We start from the raw sequence: 21,671 nt of genomic DNA on the forward strand, positions 1-21,671 counted from the left end.
ACGTGTAAAGTGGAGAAAAGGCACATCCACCGTTCTAAAAGTGCACTGGGCTCTATGGATGGAAAGGTGCAATAACACAATTGCTAACAATTATGAGTGGTGCGTGTTAACTATACCTTGCACACAACTAACGAAGAAGTAATTGCCCGAATTTACAGCATAACCAGCGTAACACCTGATTAATATGTCAAGGGGATCAGACAAAGTACACTTGAGTTTGCAGGACGTGTGGGTTGGATGAGCAGAGGAAGATTGCCAGAGTGAATTTTGCAGGGACAGGTGCCACATACCGAGGGTGCCCGTGGCGAGTGGTGGCTGACAGGACAGAATGCCGTACGGCCTGCTTCTCAAGGCTGTAAAGCATGGAGGGAGATTGCTGGCCAATGACTCCCGTGTGTTGTGTTTCCTGTTCATTGTGATGTGACTTCACGGTGCTTTGCTCTATGAGAAAATAATAATAACTATTATCATTAATGTGTTTATGAAGTCTTTTGCGATCCTTGGATGAAAGGCACTGTGTGCAGCAGCCTTTCAAAGCTTGCAGGGAAATTAACCAGCTAGGCACAAACTCTACTTTCCAACCCTCTACCATGATGGTAATGGGAAGGGGGGAAAAGAACTAGTGATATTTTGCTGTCCCTTTGTCAAGCAGGAGGGTAGAATTTTGCAAGGCTGACATAAGTGCAAAGAATTACGTTTTCAAATGAGACACAGTAGCACTCTCCACCAGTCTGTTAGATCCTCTCTAACTGCATTTTCCAGTCCTGCAGCAATGGTAAATATGATAGAGCATGTCAGAACTGTACTCTGCTGAGTTGCCCTGCAGAGATTTTAACACCATGCTGCGGCCCAACCATCAGATAGTATTGGTAAAGCCACCTGTCAGAAGTTGATACATGTAGAATAACATTGATTAGAAGGAAATTCGGATGGAGAACCAGTCCTGTGAAAAGGATTCCATCTGCTTAAATTCCTTCATTGGAGGTGATGGCTTCCAAATTGGAATAACAAGGAGAGTCTTTTTTTTAATAAGGATTATTCTCTTTCTATTTAACTATTTTTATCTCTGCACTCCCCCCCCCCCCCCCCCCGTAGGCATTTTACCTAAGGAAAATATACTGCCTGCTGCATAAGCTTGAACTGTAATTGAAAGTTAAGCTTTGGACACAGTAGGAGTTGTGCTGATTAATCAGTCCCTAGCATCTTTCAGTGCTTTCTGATTATCACAGAGAGAAGTCCTAAAATAAGTCCATAGAAAATCAGAAATCAATTCCTGGGCCTTTGCAGTCTTTTTGCAGATAATTCATATTTTAATAAACTCGGTTTGAAGTTTGACTCTTCGGGGGATTTTATCAGGAGGGAAAAAAATGGGCTTATTTCTTGCACCACTGAAGAAAGCTGGGGGCAGATTATCCATCCAATAACTTCAGGATCGCCTCTATGAGCTAGGCCACTTTTGACACAATAGTAGGCAAACTAGGGAAATTTGGTCTAAATGAAATTACTATAAGGTGGGTGCACAACTGGTTGAAAGACTGTACTCAAAGAGTAGCTATCAGTGATTCGCTGACAAACTGGGAGGGCATATCTAGTGGGGTCCCCCAGGGGTAGGTCTGGTGTACTATTAAATATTTTCATTAATCACTTGGATAATGGAGTGCAGAATATGCTGATAATATTTGAAGATGACCTGAAGCTGGGAGGGGTGACATGCAACAAAAATGATAAAAGGTTTAGAAAACCTGACCTGTGATGAGAGGTTAAAAAAATAACCAGGCATGCTTAGTCTTGAGAAAAGAAGACTGAAGAGGGACTCGATAACCATCTTCAAATATGTGAAGGGCTGGTATAAAGAGGACAGTGATCAATTGTTTTCCATGTCCACTGAAGGTAGGATAAGAAATAATGGGCTTAATCTGCAGCTGGGGAGATTTAGGTTAGCTATTAGGAAAATCTTTTAACTATAAGGATAGCTAAGAATTGGAATAGGCTTCCAAGGAAAGTTGTGGAATTCCCATCCTTGTAGTTTTTTAAAAACATTGCCTGCCAAGGATGGTCTAGGTATACTTCCTTCTGCCTCAGTGAAGAGGGATGGACTAGATGACCTGTCAAGGTTCCTGTCTAGCCCTACATTTCTATGATTTAGAAAGGAAAGGATGTTTGTGTGACCATGGCACCAAATTGGCCCTCAGGAGGTAGGGGTTCAGTTCCTGGACTCTGCTACAGACTGCCCATGTGTCCTTGGGCAAGTCACTTAATCTCCCTGTGCCACAATTCCCCATCTGTAAAATGTGGGTGACAATGCATTCTTTCTCCTTCTCAGCCTGTCTTGTCTATTCAAGTCTCTGCTCCATATGAGGCAGCTGGGATGTCGGAGACCAGTTGCAAGTCTTTCATATGAGGCAGATCAACGAATTCAACTTGAGTCTCACATAGCACTAACCAGCTGGCCAATCTGGGATTGGTTTCTTTCCTGTATATTTTAGCAAAAAAATTCAAACCTCAAAAATGGAATTAATCTTTTCCGGCCACCCCAGGAGGCAGTAGGCCCTGATCCGATGCCCACTGATGCTTTACAAGGAAAATAAATAAATAAAAACACATGGAAGTAGGAAATAGTTTGAATGCCTTCAGAGCAGTTCTCCTCCGCAGCCCCTGCCCAGGTGGTGGTGGTGGTGGTTTCTGTGAAGACCTTGATATATCCAGAAGAAACTGAGATGCATTTTGTTCTCCAATTAGGTATGTAAAGTAGCACCACAGAGTTAACTTACAATAAAGAACAAGGGGCCTACTGATCTCTCTTTATACAGGCAAAATGCCTCTTCATTTGTGCAGGATTGGGTAGCATTTCATAGATTCATAGCTTTCAAAGCCAGCAGGGACATTTGTCATCATCTAGTCCAGGGGTCGGCAACCTTTCAGAAGTGGTGTGCCGAGTCTTCATTTATTCACCCTAATTTAAGGTTTTGCATGCCAGTAATACATTTTAACATTTTTAGAAAGTCTCTTTCTAGAAGTCTCTATAATATATAACTAAACTATTGTTGTATATAAAGTAAATAAGGTTTTTAAAATGTTTAAGAAGCTTCATTTAAAATTAAATTAAAATGCAGAGCCCCCCAGACCGGTGGCCGGGACCCGGGCAGTGTGAGTGCCACTGAAAATCAGCTCGCGTGCCGCCTTTGGCACGCGTGCCATAGGTTGCCTACCCCTGATCTAGTCTGACCTCCTGCATAACACATGCCATAAAACTTCCCCAAAATAATTCCTAGAGCAGATCTTTTAGAAGAACATCCAGTTTGGAATACTGAATTTATGTACAACCAGTCAAATGGCTGGATATAATCAACAGCCCTGACTGAAATTCCGAAGGGAGGACATCCCATACAGTTCAGGAGTGCCTGCAACAACAGGCCATTCTCTTCAGAGATCTTAATATCATAAACACACAGACAAGTCTTGTCCATTCTCTTTGGACATGAAAGACCTCATGGTATTTTTTGTAAGAGCAGGGCTTTGTGCCTGTGTTAACTTCCAAATTTACTCTCTCTGTCTTTGTTGTGTGACAGCCGATTTCTGCTCCCCCACCTTAGAGCTCGCTTGCATATCAATAATATTGCATGCATTTGTTTGTAATGGACTTCGGGAACTTTCAGGATGAGAGGTGCTTATATGCATGTCCATCTATCTTACAGTCTTCTATTAGTACCCATGATTATAGTATCCGATCACCTTTATAGAAAATACACCTCTACCCTGATATAACGCGACCTGATATAACACGAATTCGGATATAATGCAGTAAAGCAGTGCTCCGGGGGGGCGGGGCTGCGCACTCCGGCGGATCAAAGTTCAATATAACACAGTTTCACCTATAGCGTGGTAAGATATTTTGGCTCCCAAGGACAGCGTTATATTGGGGTAGAGGTGTAATGATAGAAGTAGAGACTGCTGTTTGAAAAGCAAGGAAGAAAAAACTGATGGATACCAACATTTTCAAGTGTACACGTGTGGCTCTATCTAGTGATGTATCTTTATCTGCTATATTAAGAGTCACTCCAGTGTTCACCTTAGATTTGAATTAGAGTTCAGTCATCAGAACACATCTGCTTTGTTCAGTAGCCTTGCATACAGCCAGTAGCTGAACTGCTCATGAGGTGACCCCTTCTAATTCAAAGAGAGGTAACCTCAAGTAGCAAGTAAAATTCACAGTTTCTGAATAACTTTTTTTCTTCTTTGCACTTGGGTCTGCCAATAATGAATAATAGTTTATGCCTGTATTGTCCTTCACTTCTGCAGCTGAATGGCAAGAGACTTCCCAGCTGACTTCCCCACTCACCAGGATTTTGGGTATTTCTAGATTTGGGTATTTCTAGATTTGGGTATTTCTAGTGTGTCTCTCTCTGTCTCTTGACATTTTTACTATTTGCAGTCATCTCTGAGACTATCATGCTGTCCATTCAGTGAACACCAAGGGAAGGGTGGCGGGGGTGGGGGAGGCATTTTATTATGAATACTGCAAGTGCCACATCTGAAATATGCTGTTTTCATCAGCCCAAGAGTTACGTTTCTAAACCTGAGCCACACGCACTACGTGCCGGTGTGATGTGACACTCTGCACTGTCAAGCTGACCCAGTCAATGTTTATTAATTAGAGCACTTACAGTATATCTAATAACTTGAGGGTCTGAATAACCCACTTTTAAAACTGATTCTGGGATGGATGTAGTTCACTGCTATCTCATAAAAGGCCAGTTACATAGAGGATTGTGTGAGACTGCCTCGGCTGAGTGACTAAATAGTAAAACGGTCTCCAGAAGTGCTAGCTTCTTTGGGAAACCTCTGGGTTTAACGAACAGTGTAGGATTCCAAGTAATGCAACATTAAAATGCTTATGCTAGTAAAAAAACTATTTAAAACCTTTTTTTATTTGTGAATCTATAAATCTTCCAGCAGTTTAGGCTGAGGGCTGCAGACCATGGGAGACTGAAGAAGACCTATGGGATTCCCAAACCAGATATAACTGGGGTAATTGCATTTTAGGCTCCTGCACACCACTTTTCCACCATGCTGTAAACTTTATCTGGTGTTTTAGGCTTCTCTGGATTTCAAGTTCATTGCACTTTTAGATTTATTTTTAGGAAGACCATAAACAGTGTCAGCTGAGTCAGAAATTTCTAGTTATCTGGCCAAGTGTATTACCAGTGAAGAAGTGGCTTTAATTGTCACAACTTTTGGTTTGAAACCTGTCACTTCCCTAGAGCAACAGGTTCAGCTCCCAGCAGCATTAACTCGTCTTTTCATGCTTCTGATACAGATACATGCAGTGTTTAACTGGAGCTGCAGTGACCAGAGTGCTGACTCAGCTGTTGTTGCGAAGCACTGTATCACAGGGGGTTAATCCTGCAGCCCTTATTCACATGAGTGGCCTCGAATGGACTCCGAGTGAGTAAGGTGCTGTAGGGTGAGGCTGTTGTTTTCTATACAAGCTGTATCCCAGACTGCCGTGCAGTTACATTACCCTCAGAGTTGAAAAATAAAGAGTAGGAGTTTCTGTTAATTGTCATGAAAGAAGGGAGAAGAGAGATGTTTTCAGATGAGATTTGAACAGGGATTATGTGGAGATGAATACGGTGTAAGAACCTAGCAGGAACAGAACCACAAGGTCATAGAGCAAGGAAGGCTCTTCCAGAATGCACTGAGCTGCAGACAGAAGTCTCTTGTGCCCAAAGGGGAGAGAGTGTGTGGATGGATAGAAGAGAAGCCAGTGCTAGTTGCACTGCAAGAATGGGGGAGAAAGAGAGAGGCACCATGTTGGTCCTGCAGGCGCTTAACAAGTCTGTGAAGGCTTTTAAAGGCATGAAGAACAATTTTGACCTGGATACTGAAATGAAGTAGTGGGAGAGTATGTAGTTGATGTGATTGTTCTTCTTTACATTCTGTACGTGCCTGGGGAAGCCTGCCTGGAGAAAGTGTGAGGTGAAGATGGCATTGATGAAGACTTCTGCAGAGGCAAAATAAGACACAAAGAGTGACAGTTAAAAAGTAATAATGTAGCAGAGAAATGCCAAGGGCCAAATTCCCTGCTGGCATTACTGAAGACAGTGTGGCTACATCAGCTGGGAATTTTGGCCCTAAATAGAAAAATGAAATAATAGTAATTGCACATCCAAAGAGATGTGCTGGAAATTCACTTAGGTCAGATGATACAACAGTCCCTCCTTTAAAAAAATAGAACCCAGGTGTGATCTTTTATTTGGGGGGGGGGGGCGACTTTGTATTTGAAAGCAGCAGCTTACAAGAGCAAAGGGGGAGAGAGCGAGTGAGACGAGGAAAGTTAAATCTATAAAGGCCCAAATGCATTGGGAATCCAAGCACTGTGTTACTGAGGAATTCATGTGTGAAGTTTGGAAATTTATGGGGTTATTTTGACATACTGTATGAAGAACTTAAGTTTTTCGACACTTTTCTGTTAGAAAAAGCATATAAAACTCATCTGGTGGGAATTCACTCCATTTCCTGGTGTTTTTTTTTTTTCTGTTTCCTATTTCATGGTTAGTGATGGTAATTACAGATCCCGTTTGTACCATGTGGATTCTCCCTGTGCCTAAGAGCTTTCTTGGCATGTGCGAGTCTCCTTGTAGAAGGTTTTTAAATAACTGGCCTTCGGTAGGCACTGTCGCACCACTCTTGATTAGACAGAAGGAGCCTCCCCTCTCGTCCCGTAACTGCTTTTCTCGCACATTTGTCCCCACAAGGGACCCGTAAACCATGATTTAGATGTTCATTATAATATCTCCCAGTAGCACTGCTATAGTGAAGGGGTCTGTTTTTAAGGTGTTTTAATAAAAGTCATAACAAGCTTGCCCCGTTCTAGGACTTGCAGCCAAGTGCTTACCCTTTGAGTCATATAAAGAAAAGATGTAAATAAAATAATAGTCAAAACAAAGGGTAACTATTTTTAAGCAAAAAGAGTGTTTTGTTTTTAAATAGGAAAACAATGACATACAGTTTTCCTAGAACAAAAGAAGTGAGCAACAGTGAAGTCTCTGTTAGGTCATCTGCCCCATCTCCTGATCAGTGGAGGATTTTTCTTACAGTGTAACCTCCACTGCTTTTGGCTGGTGCAGTTTTAATTGACTCAAATGATAGGGGAGTTGACCAGTTCCTTAGCAGAGCTATTCCACACATTTAGGAAATTCTTCTTGATAATCAGCCTAAATGTTCCTTAGTCGTGTAATGTAATCCCCCTTAGTACAGCTACAATATATCATCTTGCTCTTAGACAATTTCTCCTCCACATTGGTGTTTACACCTCTCAGGTCTTGATTCAGCAAAGTACTGAAGCACGTGCTTAATTTTAAGCAGGTGAGTAATCCCATCCTTGTTGAGCAAAGCACTTAACTATGTGCTTAACTTACGTCACTGAGTTCAATGGGATTTAAACACATGCTTAAAGTTATGCTTGTGCTTAAGGGCTTTGCTGAATTAGGGCCTCATAAGAATATAAGAACAGCCCTACTGGGTCAGACCCGTGGTCCATCTATCCCAGTATCCTGTCTTCCAACACTGACCAATGCCAGGTGCTTCCAAGGGAATGAACAGAACAGGTAATCATCAAGCGATCCATCCCCTGTCACCCATTCCTAGCTGCTGGCAAACAGAGGCTAGGGACACCATCCCTGCCCATCCTGGTTAATATCCATTGATGGATGTATCCACCATGAATTTATCTAGTTGTTTTTTGAATCCTGTTATAGTCTTGGCCTTCACAACATCCTCTGGCGAGGAGTTCCACAGGTTGACTGTGTGTTGTGTGAAAAAATTCTTCCTTTTTTTTTTTTAAAGCTACTGTCTTATTAATTTCATTTGGTGACCCCTAGTTCTTGTGTTATGAGAAGGAGTAAAGAACACTTCCTTATTTACTTTCTCCACCCCGGTCATGATTTTATAGAGCTCTATCATATCCCCCCTCAGTCGTCTCTTTTCTAAGCCTCAGGTATTTGATGACCCATATATAAGTAAGGATAAATGTGATGGAAACAAAGTATTCCTTTCATATGCTGTGTATTTCTACATGCTTTACACACAAATATAGGTGAAATCTTGGCTCCTGTGAAGTCATTGAGTATTTTGTCATTGATTTCACTGGGTCCAGGATTTCACCCATGGAGTCGATGGGCCTGACACCATTTTTGGAGTAAATCAGGATTAGTGCCAATGTGAAAAGGGAAGTAGCTCTATTTAAGTCAAATATGTTATATTAGTTTACAAGAGATCAGAATTGGGCCCAGAGTTCCTCCCACTACCAACAATATGATAGATTCTAGCATCTAAATTACAGGAAAACCCAGAATGTGGTTCCAACAGAGTCACAGTGGCAGACCCACAGATGGGGCCTCCCATTTCCTCCCTGGTTCTAGATTCACCTTTTCACTGCCAATCACTGGCCTGCTTCATCCAGTTGCCTCTCTCTGGCTCTAGCTCCATTCCACTGGACCGCTGATGTTGAAAGTGAGCTAACAGTAAAATGCCATCTTTGAACCACCACATTGTGCCTTGGTATTGTAGGTTATCAGAACACGTGTATAGGATGCAGTACAGGAGCACAGATGTTAGAGCTATAAATTATGTATTATACCTAGTCCAGTTCCCTGTGAGTACAAAGGCACAGAGCAGATATTAAACTGATAGTACATACAATCTTGGCCAAGAGGATATAGTTGCGTTGCAGTGATTAGACACAACTGGCTGAAATAAACATGGCGCATCAGGCTTTAAATGTATTTTTACGGATTTTGTTGTTAACCGTAGTGTTTGGAGTTTAAATAGTTGTCATCTGCCCCTAGCCAAACTTTCCCTTAGTGCTAGTGCTGAAGGTTTTCCCTTAGTGCCAATCCTTTGATTTTTGATTGACTTTTGCCCCTTCTAAATAATAATTAAATATTTCCATTCACTCTTTTAATCTGGCGATAAATACCAAACTGAGTGTAAGCCACAGTATGTTTTGATTTAAGAGGTAAGTGTTTACTGCAGGGGCGGGCAAACTTTTTGGCCTGAGGGCTGCATCAGGTTTCGTAAATTGTATGGAGGGCCGGTTAGGGGAGGGAGTCGTGGTCCAGCCCCCACCTCTTGTCTGCCCCCCCTTCCCCCGGGACTCCTGCCCCATCCACGCACCCCCACTCCCTGTCCCCTGACTGCCCTGGACCCCCGCCACCCCATCCAACCCCTCCTCTCATTCCTGATGCCCCCCCGGGACCCCTGCCCCATCTAACCACCCCTTCTCCCTGTCCCCTGACTGCCCCCTGGTACCCCTGCCCCTGACTGCCCCCTGCCACCCCATCCAACCTCCCCTCCTTCCTGACTACCCCCCAGGACCCCAGCCCCCATTCAACCCCCTGTTTCCCCCCTGACCACCACCTCGAACTCCCCTCCCCTCTATCCAGCCTCCCCTTACCACGCTGCCTGGAGCGCTGGTGGCGCTACCGCCGTGCCACCCGGCTGGAGCCGGGCCACGCCACTGCTGCCGCCGCACAGCACAGAGCACCGGGTCAGGCCGGGCTCTGCAGCTGTGCTGCCCCAGGAGCTCACAGCCCCGCCGCCCAGAGCATTGCGCCTGTGGCGGAGCGAGCTAGCTGAGGCAGCGGGGGAGGGGGGATAGCAGGGGAGGGGCTGGGGGCTAGCCTCCCGGGCCAGGAGCTTGGGGGCCAGGTAGGACGGTCCCGCGGGCCTGATGTGGGCCGCAGGCCGTAGTTTGCCCACCTCTGGTTTACTGTTAAACTCAATATGGCAAGCCTTGGAAATGAGAGGTATTTATTTGTCCTTCCTTTACTCTAAAAAAAAAAAAATAGAGGGAAATGAGTGGTCATTATTACCCATTATTAGCCTGCTATACCGAGGTTCATCTTCAATTCCTATTATCTATAGTGTGAGTTGTGATGCTCAGCTCCAGAGTACATCAGGCCATAATTGTGTAAGCCTGTCTTCAATATTTGGTTTCTTTTGAGCACAATAAACCAGTCTGGGAAACATAGAGACATATTTTACTGCTATTGCAACAATATGCATTGATTTTTTTTCCCCTGCAAATAACGTTGCAGGTAATTTTATTACAGTGAAAAGCTGATCTACTTCAATAATTAAGTATTTTGACAAAATATTTTTCATGTTTATTTCTCGTACCAGTTTCTTCTGTGTGTGTGCATATGCCCCCTTGTCCTTGTGCATATATATTCTATTTGGCATAGTGACAGGAACAAAATCCACTCTTACGTAGCTATGAAGCAGTGGTACCATCTCCTATTTGCAACTTCTCAACTTCACTCGGTACCATGACAACATTTCAAATAAGGAAGTGAAGAGGAGCATTTGCCTCCGCAGACATCTTTGTCTGGGCTCCTTCTAAAACTCACACTTCATTCTTCCACTCCCCAGCACTTGAGTGGCTTGCTTTCCTGCTCTTTTTCTCTCCTAGTCAGTCTCTCTAACCTAAAATACTCCATAAAGACCCTCTTATAATATGGGGGGAGGGATAGCTCAGTGGTTTGAGCATTGGCCTGCTAAACCCAGGGTTATGAGTTCAATCCTTGAGGGGGCCACTTGGGGGGTCTGGGGCAAAAATCAGTACTTGGTCCTGCTAGTGAAGGCAGGGGGCTGGACTCAATGACTTTTTAAGGTCCCTTCCAGTTCTAGGAGATGGGATATCTCCATTTATATATTTTTTTATATTTATAGACCCATATTTTCAAATGTGACTAGTAATATGGGTGCCTCCATTTTTTTAGGTGTCCCAAACTAGCAGGGGGAGTAATGATTATTTTAAAAGGGAACCGTCTTGAGGATGTTCAGAAGTAAAGTTTCAGTTTGCAGTGCATATCTATTATTTACGACGAGGTCAGGATTTATAGAACAGACCTGACGGAGGACTAGGGGGAGGACTATTACCTAGATGCCAACAAAATATACATTATTTCATTTTTATTTATGTATTAGTAAGCTGAGAGCTGGTGACATGTGTCAAACTGACAGCCTGGACTCTGAACTAGAATGTCCACAGAGCAGGTACATCAGGAAGCTTCTACTAGCGGGGCAGTGTGCCGGAAGCTTATTTTCAGAGCTTAAATGCTCCATGCTTTCTGGAAATGAGGCTCCTGTAAGGTGTTTAGAAGTAGATTGCACTAAAAATGAGGCACCCAAAATTGCTAGTCACTTTTGAAAATCTCAGCCACGTTCACATTTGAAACATACTAATGCTAGGAACAAATGGTTAGTTTTTTAAAAGTATTTATTTATTTATTTTATTGCTGTGCCTACCAGCAGTTCTTTTAGTAGTTGCAGTTATAAATGAGAGGTATAAGGCATGGTTTGGGACACAGATAATTGATACTTTTATTTTATCGGTAGTTGTTATAAGTGGGTTCCCGGTAGTCCATTAGCTACCCTTTCTTTTGCATATTGTAAGACTGAATAAAAAGCTTAAACTAAAAAATCCAACCCTCCCCTGTCTAATGGGATGAACTCAGGTCTCCTCTCTTTTATACTCTCTTTCAGATCATTCCAATCTGATCACCACACAAACGCTGTTATTTTAATGTTGAAGACTCAGACAAAAGTGCCATGGATGTGAAAGAGAGAAAACCATACCGATCTCTGACCAGGCGCCGTGACACCGAGCGACGCTACACTAGCTCCTCGGCAGAGAGCGAAGACAGCAAAATACCCCAAAAGTCCTACAGCTCCAGCGAGACGCTGAAGGCTTACGATCAAGACTCCAGGCTGACCTACAGCAATCGGGTCAAAGACATGGTGCACCAGGAGGCTGATGAATTCTGCCGAACGGGTAAGTACATTTCATCGGGTGTTGCTGTAAGCAGTGTGAGTTAATCAACTCTATGCTGAGGTCCAGAGGTAGGTGAGGGAATAACTCAAAGCTATAAAGGGTTCTGAGGCACTCACAGAGGAATGTCTTTAAGACATTGCACAGAGCAATGAGAGAAAACGCTAGAGGAAGATCAACATGGCTTTGTTGGAAGGAAAGCCTCTGCCTGTGGTATGCATAGGTAATAACATACCTGGACAGTGTGGTGGCAGTGACTGAACCTGGGACCTCTTGAGCATGAGCATCTATTCCCTGAACTGAAAGACCAAGTTCAGTAGCATGGAAGCAGTAGCATAAACATCTTTACATGCTCTAGCCATTAGAGGGAGACAAAGAGCCATACTGTGTGAGCGTGGGTTGCACATAGATACTACACCGTCAACAGTGAGCCCAGACAGTCTTAGGTTGGAAGAAACAAGGTTTCCTGTCAATCCAGGAAAGTGTGAAATGGGCAGCTAAAGTGAAATGGAACATGCAGTAGTGCAAATGATGAACAGAAAGATTGACATAGGCTATCCATGACTTCTACTATATACCCCTGACTAAAACTAGGGGGTGGGGGATGGCAGATGGGGAGGGCGGCCTGGTAGGTGCCATGGGTGCTGGGGAGGGGGTCGCGTGCTCGGGGGTGGGGGAAGTGCAGGTGCTGCGGGAGGCAGGAGGGCTGGGATAGGCTCCCTACCCGGCTCCTGGGAAGTGGGGACCCCAGCTCCTTGCTCCACATGCTGCCTCCACTCTGCCCTAAGCCCCGGTTCTGCAGCTCCCATTGGCTGGGAACCGCGGCCAGTGGGTGCTATGGGAGCGGTGCCTGTGGGCAGAGGCAGGACGTGGAGCTAGGAGCTGCGGGAGGGGAGTTCCTGTCGCCCTTCTGGGGAGCCCCCCTCCCCATGTAAGCACTGCCCCACACCCCAACTCCTGAGCCACCACAACCCAAACCCCTGCTGCTGTGGGGTGCGGAGGCCCGAGACTTCCCCAGCAGTGGCTGGTGTGCCTGGCCCAGGGGTTGCCCAAGCTGCTCAGACGGCTCCCGGCCCAGGTGCACCGGCTGCTGCAGAAGTCATGGAGGTCATGGAAAGTCATGGAATCCGTGACTTCCATGACCTCTGTGACAAACATGGAGCCTTACTTATAGGGTCAGATTCTCAAAGGTGGATGCACACAACTGCACACATCTAATTTGTGTGTGAAACTATCACAATATTTGGGTTTGTGGGGGCTCAGGGCTCAGAGTTGGGGTGTGGGGCGGTGCTTACATGGGGAGGGGGGCTCCCCAGAAGGGCGACAGGAACTCCCCTCCCGCAGCTCCTAGCTCCAAGTCCTGCCTCTGCCCACAGGCACCGCTCCCACAGCACCCACTGGCCGCGGTTCCCAGCCAATGGGAGCTGCAGAACCGGGGCTTAGGGCAGAGTGGAGGCAGCATGTGGAGCAAGGAGCTGGGGTCCCCACAATATTGCATGCAAATCTGATATTTTATGCATGTGCCCGTAGTCATGCTCTTTGTTCTTCAGAGAAATTGCAAGGGGCAATAACTAACTTAATCATACTTAGCAATTATATAATCTTCCAACCCAGGATCTCAAAACAATTCTCTATCTCTAAATACCTATGAAATTACAGGCAAAAGAAAGACCTGTTAGGTTATCAAATCTGTTCTACAGGTAGATATAGCTACACTGAGTCAAAATGATGTTAAATGACCTGCATAAGGTTACAAAGGCAGGAATAGATCCCAGGAGTTCAGACTCCTTATTGCCTTCTCTAACCATTAGAGTACACAGCACCTATAGATTTTGTCATTCTTCTTCAAGTGCTTGCTCATATTCATTCCATGTTAGGTGTGCACCGTGTGCACCGTTGCTGGAGAGTTTTCCCTCAGTGGCATCCTTCGGGCTGGCTCTAGCACCCTTTGGTGCCACACACTTACGTATCAGTATAAGGGATCCTGCCGACCCTGCACCCTCCCAGTTCCTTCTTACCGCCTGTGATGGTTGCTGGAGCAACAACTCTTGCTTCGGCAAGGCATTTTTCAGTGGTTTCTTCTCTGTATTCCAGTTTATTAGTCTTAGTTTAATTGTAATGTAAATATTGTAAAGAATACTGCTCTATAGCCAAAATGCTTCTGAAATAAATGTAGTCAAACTTTACTAATTCTGGGTCACTGAGAATGAAAATGATGCTTAACATTGTTGATTGGCTCTAGTTTTCAAGATATGCTATTGGGTCAGTATATATGACCCTTGACTTGGGAATGGCGGAGGATAAGTGAGTTATAAAGGGAAGGGATCTCAATTTAAACAAGAAATGACTAAAATACATCTTTGACTGGATCGATGAATACATCTATGACTGGGTTTGGACAGTACTTGCTTTTTAGGCAAAACAATGAATGATGCAATCTGAAGCTGGTATTGCGTCATACATGATATGAATTACATCATGTTATTCCTAGAAGTCATGGATGATGCAATCAACAAATTGCCCTATATCAGCTCTAGAAATCATACAGTGTCGTGCTGTCTTATTTGTCAGTGTTTGATTTTGCAAAGGGACACATTTCTGTTTAGCCAAAGTGAGCAGAGATGCCTCGTACTTGTGTGAACAGTGCAGATAACTTCTATGTTTGTGGTGAAGTGACTTTTGCATCACAAAAGCGCAGTATAACCACTATGGTTAAGAAAGCCTATCACCTTTATTTTGGCTGCAAAATTGGAGATCAGGACAAGAGGTGGGCCCCACACATATGCTGCAACACTTGTGCAACAAATCTTCGCCAGTGGTTGAACAGGAAAAGGAAATCTATGCCTTTTGCAGTGCCAATGATTTGGAGAGAGCCAACAGATCATACCAGCAATTGTTACTTCTGCATGGTTCCTCCAGTTGGGAAAGGTGTGTCAAAGAAGAAAAAGTGGACTGTGTATTATCCAAACATTCCATCAGCTATACGCCCAGTACCCCACGGAGAAGGACTGCCGGTTCCTGATGCACCAGAATCATTCTCACTTGAGTCAGGCAAGGAAGAGGAAGAGGATGAAACTTCTGGTCCTGAACCATCAATGTCACAGGACCCACATTTTCTCCCATCCTCCTCCTCTGAACCACACCTCATAACACAAGGTGAACTGAATGATCTTGTCAGGGATTTGGAACTACCCAAGAGTAAGGCAGAGCTGTTTGGCTCCAGACTACAGCAGTGGCATCTCCTGGCAGGTGATGTTAGGGTTTCCATGTTCCATGACCGTCAAAAGGATCTTGTCCCATTCTTCTTCATGGAAGGTGATCTTGTAGCCTGCAACAACATCGATGGTGTGATGGCAGCCCTCAACATCGTTCACGATCCAGATGAGTGGAGACTGTTCATTGATTCATCGAAGACGAGTCTTAAAGCTGTTTTACTGCATAATGGCAATGTTTTGCCATCAATTCCAGTTGGTCATGCAATCCATATGAAGGAAACCTATGACAACATGAAACAACTTTTGAGGTGCATAAACTATGACCAACATCAGTGGCAGCTTTGTGGCGATTTGAAGGGTGTTGCTCTCTTGCTTGGTCTGCAGACTGGATACACAAAGTACTGCTGTTTTCTCTGCGAATGGGATAGTCATTCAAGAGATTCCCACTACATCAAGAAAGATTGGCCACTCCGACAGTCATTGGAGCCTGGGAGGAAAAGTGTTCAGCATCCACTACTTGTTGAATCAAGGAAGATTTTGTTACCACCCTTACACATCAAGCTGGGTCTGATGAAGAACTTTGTCAAGGCCATTGACAAAACACAAGCAGCTTTCAAGTACCTCTGTGGAAAATTTCCAACGTTAAGTGAAGCTAAGATAAAGGAAGGTGTCTTTGTTGGTCCTCAGATTCGTGAACTTCTTCAAGATGATGCATTTTACCATGCACTGCGTGGCAAGGAAAAGACAGTATGGAAGGCCTTCCAGTTAGTGGCAATACATTTTCTCGGAAACAACAAGGCAGACAACTACAGGTTGTTGGTGGAAAACCTCCTCAAGGCATACAAAAGCCTTGGTTGCAGCATGTCACTAAAGATAAACTTTTTGCACTCTCATCTAGATTTTTTTCCACCGAACTGCGGAGCAGTGAGCGACGAGCACGGCGAGCGATTTCACCAGGACATTGCAACAATGGAGAAACGCTATCAGGGCAAATGGAGCCCATCAATGCTTGCAGACTATTGCTGGACAGTGACAAGAGATGCTCCATTTAATGAATACAAGAGACAAGCCAAGAAGCGCCAAGTAGACACTGAATAGGACTAAACTATGTACATAATAGTTTTTTGCCTTTTGTTTCATAATACATTTTATTTATATAACCCTTTTGCTGATTTTTAAAGTGTTACGTAAACAGGACAGGTGAAATATTATCATGTAAAGCAACCATAAACACATGAAAAGACCTAGGTTTACAATTAATGATTAAAACTCTACTATCTACACAGTATACATAGACATAAAATGTAAAAACTTAAATATCTTAGAAACAGTAGCCAATCAGTTGTTTTAATTGTCATATTTGAATTCAGCACATCAAAATACATAATAAATAGCACATTTTATCTCTGAAGCAGACGACTTCTCAAAAATTGTAGACCAGTGTAATACTAGGATAGATAGTTAGAACCCCTCCTTTATCATTGAGGGGCTCCCTTTGCCAGGCATGCGCCCCCCCCTCCCCCAGCTCCCGGGCTTCAAACCTTATGCCTCCTGTGGCACTGCAGTTGTCTGAAGTGTCTGGGAGCGTTGTCAGCTTTGTCAGGACTTTAAGCCTCATACAAAGAAAGAGAGGCTAGACTCAGGGTTATCCTAATGGAAGATGCTCTTAGACCGGATTCAAAGCCAAGCCACCCAGATTCGGCACCGAGCACTTTGACCTCAGTTCAAAGCACTCTTCCGACACTGCGCGTATCCTGGCACCATTCTCCATCTCCGGTACCAAGAAGAAACATAAGAAGAGGGCGCTCACTGGTGCTGAAGAAAGGCAAGCAAGAGGAAAGCAGTAGAGTGCAACCTGTGTCGGCCCACTCCTCCACCCCCAGTCCCAAGTGGCACCATCAACTTCGTCCAGAATGCTGAGTCCAGTGCAGGACCCCCCGCTGATGCCAGAAAGTCATTGTGGCACCGGTGAAATCGTGGTGCCTTCAACCCTGGAAGCCTTTGCGGTGGCCAGGGACTTATTATTGCTCCCAATACCGCCAACTCTGATGGGACAACTGTCGGCTCCAACGAGCACGAGCAGGAGAGAGCATGGTGCTCCGAGTTCCTTCCCCACAATGGGACATTCAATATTTTCCAGGGGCAAGCCACCCTGTTTTCTTCTATGAGATTGTCCCCAGTCCAGCACCGCTCCCTGGACCCTTGACAATAATCGGTGGAAGTGAGGGTACCACTCCCCTGTGGTCACCTCAGGAGGATTCTTTGTCTGAATCCAAGGTGGAGCCTTACACCCATCCAAAGAAGCACAACCAGTACCCGTCTTACGTGCCACCGAACCATGGTACGGGTCCTCCCACCGGTACCTGGTGGACAGTGACCTATGCAATGGCCACTCTGGAACCCATTCTCCCGGCGGTACTGGGCTCATCTTCTCACCAGTCATACTTGGTTGCTTCTGAGAGGAGGGCCCCTGCACTGCTCTGCTCGGCACTGGACTTTGACTCCGGTACCGAACCTGGTACCAATACACAGGATGTGGACCCCGTGGAGGTAGTTGAGGCTGAAGAAGAGGAAGAAGCCCCTTTTCTCCAGTAGAGGCCTCTTTCTCTCCTGGCCTCCATCGTCCCCTCCCTGGATCCAGGGGACTGGTACACTGCCCTCCACTTGAAGGATGCTTACTTTCACATTTCTATCTTCCTTGGCCACAGAAGATTCCTCAGGTTCATAGTAAACCAAACTCATTACCAATTCACCATTCTCCCTTTAGGCCTGTCTGCAGCCCCCAGGTTTTTACAAAATGCATGGGTGTGGTAGCGACCTTTATCAGAAGGCAAAGCGTTCAAGTCTACCCATACCTCAACAACTGGCTGATCAAGAGTCACTCAGAGGCCCAAGTAACAGGACAGCATCAGAACAGCATCAGGTCCAAGCCACCTTCCAAGCCCTGGGCCTGTTGATAAACGAACAAAAGTCAACTCTCATTCACTACAGAGAATAGAGTTTATCGGGGCAGTGCTCAATATGACCCAGGTCAGAGTCGTCCTTCCAGAGGCTTGATTCCAGACAATGTCGGACCTGATATCCAAGGTCATGGCCCACCCAATCACAACAGCCCGGGTTTGCCTCAAGTCCTGGGACACATGGCCGTGTGCACTTACGTGGTCCGGCATGCAAGGCTGCACCTCAGGCCTCTGCAGATATGGTTAGCTTCAGTGTACTCACCGAAAAGACACCATTTGGACTCAGTACTTGCTGTTCCAGCCCCAGTCCTTGCCTCCCTCTACTGGTGGAAGGACCCCCAGTCGGCAGTGGTAGGCGTTCCCTCTGTCACCCCCCAGCAGTCAGTGTCCCTAGTGTTGGATGCTTCACATCTAGGTTGGGGAGTCCACTTTGATTGCCTCAGAACACAGGGCCTATGGTCCCAGGAAGAGCTCTCCGTGCATATAAACGTCAAGGAGCTCAGAGCGCTCCACTTAGTTTGCCAAGTGTTTCTTCCCCAATTCACAGGCAAGGTAGTGCAAGTACTGACGGACAACGCAGCAGCCATGTTCTACATCAACAAGCAGGGAGGAGTGTGCTCCTCTGCCCTGTGTCACGAGGCCATCTGTCTAGAGGACTTCTGCATGAAGCACTACATCCACCTTGAGGCTTCTCATCTTCTGGGAGCCCAGAACACCCTGGCAGATCACCTCAGCAGATCTTTCTTCTCTAACCATGAGTGCTCCTTTTGCCCAGAGGTCACCAGGTTCATCTTCTGAAGGTAGGGCTCTCCTGTTTGCACCAAGCAGAACAGGAAATGCCATCAGTTTTGCTCACTGCTTAGGCACAAGCTGGGCTCCCTTTCAGATGTCGTCCTGCTTCCATGGACAGTACTCCTATTCCATGCATTACCTCCAATTCCTGCGGTACACAAGGTCCTTCTAAAAATCAAATGGGACAAGCCAAGAGTTATTCTCATAGCCCTGGCATGGCCATATCAACACTGGTTCGTCATGCTGCTAGATTTATCAGTAGCACCCTCGCTACCGCTCCTACACTGCCTGGACCTGATCTCACAAGATCGCGGCCATTTACTCCACCCAAACCTCAGCTCCCTTCACCTGACCGCCTGGATGTTATATGGCTGAACCCAGAGGAGCAAGCCTGTTTAGAGCAAGTTCAACAGATCTTGCTGAGTAGTAAGAAACTGTCCACTAGGGCTATCTGCCTCGCCAAGTGGAAGCTTTCTCAATATGGTCATCCCAACAAGGCCTTTCTCGGACTTGGTCTTCCCTTCAGTCTATTCTGGATTACTTGCTCCACGTAAAACAACAAGGTCTGGCCCTCACATCTATCAAGGTGCATCTAGCTGCAATTTCGGCCTTCCACCCACCATGAGATGACAATCCACTTTGTTAAGGGGTTAGAGAAACTTTACCCTCGGGTTCGCGAACCGATTCCCCCGTGGGGTTTGAACTTGGACCTATCAAAATTCACAGGCTCTCCCTTTGAGCCACTGGCATTGTGTCTTCTTTTTCTCCTGCAAGGTTGCATTCCTGATAGCGATTACCTCAGCCAGAAAGGTCCCTGAAATCAGGGCACTTATGTCAGAACCATTGTACATGGTGTTCTTCAAGGACAAGATTAAACTGTGCCCCCCTCTGCCCTTCCTGCCAAAGGTGGTCTTCCACTTCCATGGCAACCAAGCCACTTTCCTGCCAGTCTTCTGAATTCTGGTGTGGCTTCGTGAAGAAGAGCAGCAACTTCACTCATCGGATGTTAGGCATGCCCTCGCCTTCTACATTGAGGGGACTAAACCGTTTCACAGATCCACATAACTCTTTGTGGCAATAGCAGAGAGGATGAAAGGCCTACTGGATAACCTCCTGTATTCATGCATGCTACGAGCAGGCGAATGTTCCACCACCTGCCATCTTGACCACTCATTCAACAAGAGCTCAGGCCTCTTCAGCAGCATTTCTGGCCCAGGTCGTCAGTGCATATCTTCTCATCCCACTACGCCATTACCCAGCAGACTCCAGATGACACCAGGTTCGGGCGAGCAGTGTTGCAGCACGCATGTCCATGAACTCTGAGTCCACCTCCTTGGTTAGTGCTTGTGAATCATCTAATGTGGAATGGACATGACCAAGCAGTCAAAGAAGAAAAAACAGTTACTGACCTTCCGTAACTGTTATTCTTCGATATGTCCATTCCACGACCCACCCTCCTACCCCTCTGTCAGAGTTAGCCTGCAAGAAGGAACTGAGAGGGTGCAGAGCCGGCAGTGCCCCTTATACTGGCACATAAGCATGTGACACCAGAGGGCACTAGAGTTGGCCCGATGGATACCATCAAGGGAAAAATCTCCGGCAATGGTGCACACAGCACATACACACCTAAAGTGGCATAGACATGAACAACACATCTCGAAGAACAACAGTTATGGAAGGTCAATAAGCATTTTTTTTTAAATATTTTTTTTCTTTTTCTCTGTGCTTGAATTTTCCTATCTCCTTAGCTCTGTGATTGGCCTACCTAATTATAAAAATTAGCCCATAGATTTTATGGCCGGATTTTCAGTTGGTTAAATCTGTGTAACTCTGTTGACTTTGGTGGGGCTTCACTGATTTACACTAGCTGAAGACCTGGCTCTATTAGCTTGTGATATTTTTGCTTGATACAAATAAGGCAAAGTGATTTTTTTCTAGAGCTGGACGAGGGGGCAGAGAGGAGGGAAACATTTCAAATTGACCAAATAAATTCAGTAAATAAACAAGTCAGCATTTGAATGGTTTTACCCAGAGTGAGTGTGCCAAGAAAGCAAACTGCGCAAGTCAGCATAGCAAAAAATAGACCAGACCTGAATAAAAAAGTTTTAGATATTTATTATCTTCCTTTTATTGACTTGAGTTCTCCCAGCTTAAAAGGCTACACTGAGCATAGAATATGAAAATCGATGTGTCTCTTGCTGTTTATTGCGAATAAATTTGATTTTCAGTTAATTGTAGCAGTCGTTTTTCATAATTTATGAGTCGCTGTTGCTGGAGAGCATCAATCAAGCTGCACATTGATGCGTTTGAGGTTGTTGAGTGTGGATTGTTCCAGGAGGGAGGGGGACTTTGTGATCATTGATCGGTGGACTAAAATCTGCAATGTGGGGGCAAAAACAAAAGGCTCATCTGTCTGCTGAACCATGGAGTGTAGGCCTAATCCTTACTGTGGGGTCTGGACCACAGGCAGAATTGGTGGGGTGGAGAGGGGAGATGCGGTTATATCTGTTTTATCAGTCAGTTCAAGTTCACTTGCTGCTGAGGCTGTGGAACAGGAGTACATGTTCTCCGGTATGATAGCACAGCAGTGGTATCTGGATTAATTTATCACAGGCTTGCTCTGTGCTCTCTGAGCTGGCTCCCAAGGCTTGGTGGAGCAGATGAGCCACGAGTATCCCTGCCTGTCAACTCTGTCAGAAAGCTTAATCTGTTTTAGTTAATTACATAGGTGTGAAGTTCACGAACAGTTTATGGACTCTGAGCATTCCAGACCCGAGTGTCTCAACCAGCTGAACCACAGTTATTTTCTTCTCGCGCTGAAAAGTTTTTTCTCAGCTTTTATTTGGAGCTGGTGTCACGTTTGTTGGT

At 45.3% G+C, this 21,671-nt stretch overlaps 1 protein-coding gene across 3 annotated transcripts in view; it reads left to right on the forward strand.

Moving 5' to 3' along the window:
• The window catches only part of TENM4 (teneurin transmembrane protein 4), a 752,323-nt gene that overhangs the window by 312,433 nt on the left and 418,219 nt on the right, over positions 1 to 21,671 (forward strand). For all 3 annotated transcript variants that reach the window (XM_054015769.1, XM_054015770.1, XM_054015771.1), the window contains one exon: positions 11,551 to 11,839. In XM_054015769.1, coding sequence (XP_053871744.1) covers positions 11,617 to 11,839 — 223 coding nt within the window. In that variant the 5' untranslated portion in view covers positions 11,551 to 11,616. The remainder of the gene's footprint in view (positions 1 to 11,550; positions 11,840 to 21,671) is intronic.

Source organism: Malaclemys terrapin, chromosome 1, assembly GCF_027887155.1.
Source record: "Malaclemys terrapin pileata isolate rMalTer1 chromosome 1, rMalTer1.hap1, whole genome shotgun sequence".
Lineage (NCBI taxonomy): Eukaryota > Metazoa > Chordata > Testudines > Emydidae > Malaclemys > Malaclemys terrapin.